This window comes from Daktulosphaira vitifoliae, unplaced genomic scaffold, assembly GCF_025091365.1.
Source record: "Daktulosphaira vitifoliae isolate Bord-2020 unplaced genomic scaffold, ASM2509136v1 Scaffold_17, whole genome shotgun sequence".
NCBI lineage: Eukaryota > Metazoa > Arthropoda > Insecta > Hemiptera > Phylloxeridae > Daktulosphaira > Daktulosphaira vitifoliae.
In genome coordinates this window covers 707-8,039 of record NW_026099588.1, presented here as the reverse complement: position 1 = coordinate 8,039, position 7,333 = coordinate 707, and the positions used below count along the sequence as shown (strand labels likewise).

Genomic DNA, 7,333 nt, shown 5'->3' with positions numbered 1-7,333 from the left:
ATTTTTTTTGTGACACTGCTATCACCATCTCCTATATTAATTAAATAACAACCCGTAAAAATAGACTGCTTAAATTAGTAATCTAGAATTATTTATACACTTTACCAATTAACTTATTATATTTTAAGCCATGCATATTTACACTTTGTAAAAAACCCTCAACAATAGCATCAGACTCCATTGAAGTTGAAGATTTACTCCAGTTTAAAAAGCATAAATGGCTAGGTGCTGCTTCTTTTTTTGTTCTGGCTCTTTGGCAAACACAACAATATCTATTTCTTATACCAATAAATAAGACTTTTTTGGTTTGCAAGCCTACAATAAATTTGTTTAAAATTAAGTCANATAATTGCAGCCTACAATAAATTTGTTTAAAATTAAGTCTAAAATTTAAAATTCAGAACATTTTATGATCTTTAACAAATAAAAATATTAAATAAATCCTACAGCTCCTGAAAAGGCGTTGAATTTTGTTTTGTAACTTCTTTTGGACCATTGGCCATCTGCAATAACTGTGCATAATGGTACTCCTTTGTCATCAACATTGTCATNTCCTTTGTCATCAACATTTCCTCTCTCTAGCGCTATCCTTCTTTCTTCTTCACCGGCACTTTTCATTTCTTCTATTGCAGAATTATTAACAGAATCACTTACGTTATTCAAAATTTTTATGTATGATGTTGATGATAAAGCGGGTATTTCTGCTGAAGCACTAAACTCGCTAAGTTGTGTGTATCCTATACCTACACATAACAGCATGGTCAAATTATTTAAGCTGACAATTTTGATCAAATAGTTAGGAAAAAATTCAATTTTTGTAAATTTAAAAAAATGTGTAATAAAATTAAACGTACCAATCGCTAATGTACCATTTACAATGGCTTGGTTAATTTCTAAATATTTATTTTCGTTTTGGTTTTCAGAAGTAAATGATGACGTAGTACCACACATTTTACACTTGAAGTAAAATACAGAGTTATAACCTTTACGAATTTCGTTTTTGAATTCCATATCTAAAAATGAGCAGTCGAACTTACCATGTTTACTATTTTGTATTTGCTTGAATAAATGCTTGATGTCAACATTTCTCCGACCTTCGAGACAACTAATAATTTTACATAACACCAGTAATTAATTTGCAGCTTTTTTAAAACGATGAATATTTAAAAATAACATTCGAACTTACTTAGTAGTGGCTGTATCATTATAATTACAATTTTCATTTTCAAGTGATAGAATATGATTATTAATTTCCGAAATATTCAGATCAGAAATGTTACTCAATGCTTGTTGAGGATTGTCATCAAAAATAATTTTATGCGGTGTATTACACTCTCGCAGAACAGGATTATTTGCAGTTAAATCCGAGTCATAATTTATTTCTCTAAAATTATAATCATTACTGAAGTATCAAAACGTAGACGCAATATATATTTTTGATACTTACATTTTCTTTTGTCTCATATTTCTCATTTTTTGAGTCATTTTTCGTTTGCTACTTTTTAAAACGCGGGTTTTTGTTTTGTACGGGGACATAATCACAACAATTAAAAAAAAGTAATAACAACACAATACAAATTAAAAACTATTTCAAAAATATTTACGTAATAACAACAGTCAAAAATTCATATAATAATCAAATAATCGCTTGCATCAGGTTATAAGAACCTTCTGAACACTAATGATGAAAAAGTCTAAGTTAGAGTCTATTTCTTACATTCAAAAAAAACTTACTCATAAAGATGATTTTATCATTTTTATTAGTTCAGGAAACGTAAATTGATGGAAGTAGGGAAGTTCTTATATTTTGGTAATATATATTATTTTTGGTATAAATAGGCCAATAATATCTGGTTGCTTAAATAATTATCGTCATTGGATTAAAATAATTCAAATGTTTATTATTTGGCTAAATAATTTATTTTTTTATATATATTTATATACACGTTATATTTCATTATTTGTATATTAAATACTAGGTTGGCAAGATATACTCGTAAAATTTTATTGTTAATTTTTTAAAGTAGAACAATAGTCAAGCAAAATTTTGTATTTATAATTTTTTAAATAAATATTTTAATACATTTTCAAATCTTCAACTTTGAATCGGATAAAAAAATACAATTGTTCTGGACAGAGATGGCTTTTAGAGGGGCTAAGGGGCTGTTAAGAAACATTGCGACAATGAACGTTTTAACAGTCATTATAACTTTAAAAGCTCTTAGCGGATGGGCAACCGCGAATAAGTCTTTGGCAGCTAAAAAACCAGTATCCAAAAAATCAGAGCTTTTATATAAAATAAAAATGATCGAAATCAAAGCACGCAAAGTGCTATCACTTGAAAACGGGCATTTGCCATGTCTCTGCTCTACCAGTAGTAACATTTTTATTCACCTTGATATTTTCGATAGCAAGAATCGATAATTGTAAAATCAAATGATGCTTTACAGTTTTATATGAATAAAAACTCCTAAATTTTCTAGAATTGAAACAGCCACTTTAATAAGTTATTAAGATAAGGCCGCGTCAATGACGATAATTTTACGCTAGTGGTATGTTTGTCCGCTCGACCAAAAAGCGTTGTTTTTTACAATTATTTTGCATTTTTACATAAACTTATAAATCATTTAATCTTGTTAGTATTCATCTTAGAGTTTTGAAATTTTGAGGAGGCAAAGAATATAACATTTAGAAATGTTTGTAATGAGCTTTTTAAGATATCACTATTCAGCAATGATTTATTGCAGTTAAAAAAAAAAAAAATTGATTTTTTAAAAAATTAATTACACTCAAACTAAAAGTCCCCCCCAAAAAAGCCTATTACAATCATTTCGAAATAATGTTTTTTAAATATCCTCAAAATATCAAATTTCTACGATCACTTTAAACCGTATAATAGGAATTATACTTTTGATCATTTTCAAGCCTAAAATTATGGCGGTGTAGCGTCCTCTTAAGTAAATAATTACCAGGCAGCTAAATATTATCACCGTATATTTTATACACTATATATATATATATATAAATACAATGCCAAAAAACAATGTCACGACTGCTTCTTCCGTGAGGACGTTGAAATATATTATGTTTAATTATTAGTGGCCGCCGGCCCGGACCGGTTCACGCCACCCGGTCGTCCTCAAGGAAAACAACTGGTTGAACGCTACCAACAAAGCGTTCCAAACCTTCGCCGGAACTGGACTCACTCCCGACGCCACTTGGTGCCGCGGTGGTCACCTGGCTGGTTGACGCACCCGTGGTGTTTTTCGGTCGAAACCGGCCATGTCCGTCCCGTTAGCTGTGGCGGTGGTTTGCTTCCAGCCTGCCCTGTGCCGGCTGAATAAATCGGGCGGAGGTATGGCCGGGTCGATGTCGCCGCTAGTTTGACCGCCGGCTAGGTTCCCCCTGTTCCGCACGACGTTCCGTTAAGCCCCGATCGAACGCGGCCCATAAGAGGGGCTGGGACCGAAGTTCCCCAATCCCCGCCGTACGGACCCGTTCTCGAGTCCAGGTTGGAAGTTCCGTGTACTCTTCCCCCAGCAGTGCCGCCACTTGCCGCATCAACCTGCGGGCTTGCTGCCGCATGAGATTAGCGGTTTCGGCCGCAAGTTAACGAGAGGGCCGAAAGGGGTGGGGCCGGCTTCTTGACTCTGGTTGCCGGACATGCTGTAAAATAGAAAATTTATTAGGATTACCTCCTGAGGCGTCATATTTCATGGCGGTGACATGCATCTTTAACTGACGCCTTCCTTTAGTCACAAACACTCCCTCACCTAGCCTTTTGGCTAGTTTCACTGGCCCCAGCCATTTAGGAGCAAAGCCGGCGTGAAACTTTATCAGCGCTGGATAAGGGATGCGCGCGATAATACACCTAATACCCTTCCTCAAAGCGTCTGCAGTGATTTTTGGGGGATAACTTGTGACCAATATCTTTTTTATCGGAAGATAACCCGATTTTTCGTGAGGGTTGTTCCCCCCCCCCCGAAAATTTTCGTTTTCCTACTGAAGACACCGGAGTTTTCGGTTATCACACCGGAGTTATTGTTATTGTCTGGAGTCTTTACGGTAATAATATTTTTCTGTCCGGTCATTTCTATTTGTTTCGGGTTTTTACCCGTAGAAATAATGTCCAGCAGCCAATCGCCTGGGGCTTTAGCTTCTCGCCCAAAGGCCCGCTCAGAGGGAGTGCTCCCTGTTAGCCTGTTCCGACGATTTCTTATTGAAAAAACTATATTCGGAATACAGCTGTCCCAGTGACTATGTGGTTTGTCAAGCAAAGTTGTCCGAAGATCTTTTTTTAAATCTTGATTTCGGCGTTCTACCGGGTTTGCTCGTGGATGGTAAATTGGCGTTGTCCATCCTTCTGTGCCCCGCTTCTCCAGTGCTTTCTCCATTGTTTTGGAGACGAACTGTGTTCCATTGTCTGAGAAAAGTACTCTAGCATAGCCGAAACGTGAGAAGAACTCTCATTCTAGAGAATCGTCTTAGCGGTGGCTTGCCCTAGGGAGTATGCTTCTACCCATCTACTGTAGCAGTCTGTTGCTACAAGTAGTCAAGTCTTACTGCGTTGATCTTGGGTATGGCCCCATGAGATCAATACTAACAACCTCCCATGGTTGGCGGAGCTGTCTTGGTCATATTGGGTCGTCTTGCTTCCGGTTCAGCGGTTTAACTTCTCTTTTTACCATACGTTTCTTCCGTGTGTACTCCGTTTTTCCGGATTTAATTGCGGCGAGCTGCATATTTTTACGCTTCCCCGGTACTTTTTTGGGTTCCAGGTCGGAAGCTTCGGTACCATGGTTGCGTTTGCGGTACTTTGGGCGGGCTAGTTCTTCTTGTCCGGCCGGTTTCCCGTGAACCGTCCGGAACTCTTCCCGTGTCTCGTACTCGCCGTATTTCTTTCCGGGCAATTCACCCACCAGTACCCAATCCGGTTGCAGTTTTTACAACGTGCCACTCCTGACGGGCTTTTTTCCGGTGTAATAACCTCTTTCTCCGGTGGCGGTTTCTTATTTGCCTATTTGAAGCTATTCCCTTCCGCGGAATACTTCTTTTCTCCGGGCCGCCGTTTCGGAGAGTGGTCCTCTACGTCCAAGTCGCTAGCCAGCACTAGCAGATCTTCCATTGACCTCGGGCGTCTAACTCTTGCATGGACCCGGAAGTCACTGTGCATAAGCCCTATGATTAGGATTACCAACTCGTACTCTGTGAGCCTTGAGTCGAGACGACGGGATAGCTGGCTCTTTTACATTACCAACTCCCCTAGGGATTGTCGCTCGCCTTGGTGAGCACTGTGGAGATCATTGCGTACTTGGGTTAGTATAGCAATGCTATTGAACCTCCTCAAAAATTGTTGCCGGAACACTGTCCATGTGGGGTTCAAGCAGCGTATGGTACCCCACCAGTTACCTGCCTCTGCTATTAACTGTGGGGACAGTATACGTACCTTTTTCTGGTGTGGTACGTTCGCTTCGATTAGGACCAATTCAGCCTCTTCAATGAAAGCGTTGGGGTCCTCTTGTTTCTTTCCGGAAAACTCCGGCAGAGAATCACGCGCCAACGTTGAGAAGTAATTTCTATGGTATTGTTCCGCCGAAGTATTCCGTAAGTCACCGAAGAACTGATTTGCACTCTGAAGTTCCGGTGGGGGGATGGGAGGTCCTCTCGAACTGCTCGGTCAGAAATTTCCGGGACGGCCATCTGCTCACCCCCTTCCGATCGGAGTTGTGACTTTTCGGGTCTGTCCGCTGTAACTCGCCTAAGCATGAGGTGTGGCAGCAGAGTTCCCCTATTGGTACTGCAAAGTACCCCCTGTACTTCGCAAGAAGACAAGTTGACTTGCTTGATCAAGTCGTTCAACTTTGTCTCAAGCTGAGCAATGTGTTCGCGCTGTTGGGCGACTATTGCTTCCAGCTCCTCGTTCCGCTTGGAATAACAACATATAAGTGTCATATGACAGTAACCAGCTGTCTCGGTCGTCTTCGGAACGGCGTTCGTCATCTTCCGGTTAGGGATATCGTCATCTTGTGGCGGAGGATTACTCGGTGTCTCGGGGTGAAATTTGACGCTCGCCGCGTTAACCCCCTCTTCCTGCGAAATAACCAGTCCATTCATTTGGGTGTTTCAGGAGGCTGGATATCGTGCGAACTGCGCGTTCAACGCAGTCACCGCCTGGATTCAGCAGGAGTGGTCTGAGCCTCGCACTGGACAAGACCAAAGCGGTACAAGTTCACTCCTCAACGGCTTGCCTTGCTGGGGGTGGAGATCCCGCTTAAGGACTCTATGACTTATCTGGGCCTTGTTGAAAATAAAACAATCACATTAAACTTTATTGCAATAGGATAATTAGAAATAATTATTTTAATATTTGAAATATTCATTTCAATATTGTGATTGTTTTATTTTTCCGACCTAAAAAGAAAAAAAATTTTATAATTTTATAACAGTTTTAATGATAAAAATTATAATCGGTTTGAATAAATAATAAAAGACGAAATAAACTCGTAAAATTAAAAAAATATCACATAATTTGTGGGTTTTTTCGGTTTTTATTGTTATTTAATCATTTAAACTATATCACAGGACTCTCAGTAAAATTTCAATACAAATTGATGGGTCACACTAATGTGAAATTTTTTTCCAACTTTGAACCCAAAGTTCAGGGGAGGGCGCAAAAGTTACAAAAAATCGAGTGACCACTCAATTTGTATGAGAATTGTGCAGGAAATATCGTGGTATAATTTATTTTTAATTCTAGAGAAATTCGAGGGGTTTATTCCAAAATTCCTCCATTTTAAAAAAAAAAAAAAAAAATAACGAGATCCTATTTTACACTCCACCAGGATACTCGCCCATATATTACTATGGTTCGAAAGAGTTACACCCTGTATATATATGAGAAAATATCATTAAATTATTTATTTTATTTTAGTATGAACCTAATAATAGCAAATTTATCCATAATAATTCTAAATCTAATTTCTTTATAAAGTTCACCACTACATCAATTACTACTATTATGCAATTCCAAAATGTCTCATTGGTTGTTGTTAAATAAATACCAAGATTTTATTTGATTAAATCAGCTGACTTGGTCGAGCGCCCTTATTTGTTCCACAAAGTGATTCTGGACTGTTTTTTAAAAACAGCATTAAACAAAGCTTTTTTAGTCTTTTACAGAAATTTTTAATTTAAAAATTAAAATATTTGATCTAAAATGTAACTTTTTAAATGTGTAATGGATATCTACATATATTCATTTTTATTTATCATTGTTGCTATCAAATTAATTGTGTGTGCACAACATTGGTGATTTTGGGTAACGTTTACATTT

At 37.9% G+C, this 7,333-nt stretch overlaps 1 protein-coding gene across 1 annotated transcript; it reads right to left on the bottom strand.

Moving 5' to 3' along the window:
* Positions 1 to 88: 88 nt before the first annotated feature.
* On the bottom strand, positions 89 to 1,547 carry LOC126908838 (uncharacterized). Its single transcript, XM_050691141.1, has 5 exons — positions 1,448 to 1,547; positions 1,187 to 1,384; positions 855 to 1,105; positions 483 to 743; positions 89 to 315 (listed from the first exon to the last, which is right to left on the bottom strand). Exons 1-5 carry the CDS (start codon positions 1,534 to 1,536, stop codon positions 89 to 91), a joined length of 1,026 nt encoding a protein of 341 aa, XP_050547098.1. The 5' UTR covers positions 1,537 to 1,547.
* Positions 1,548 to 7,333: the final 5,786 nt, after the last annotated feature.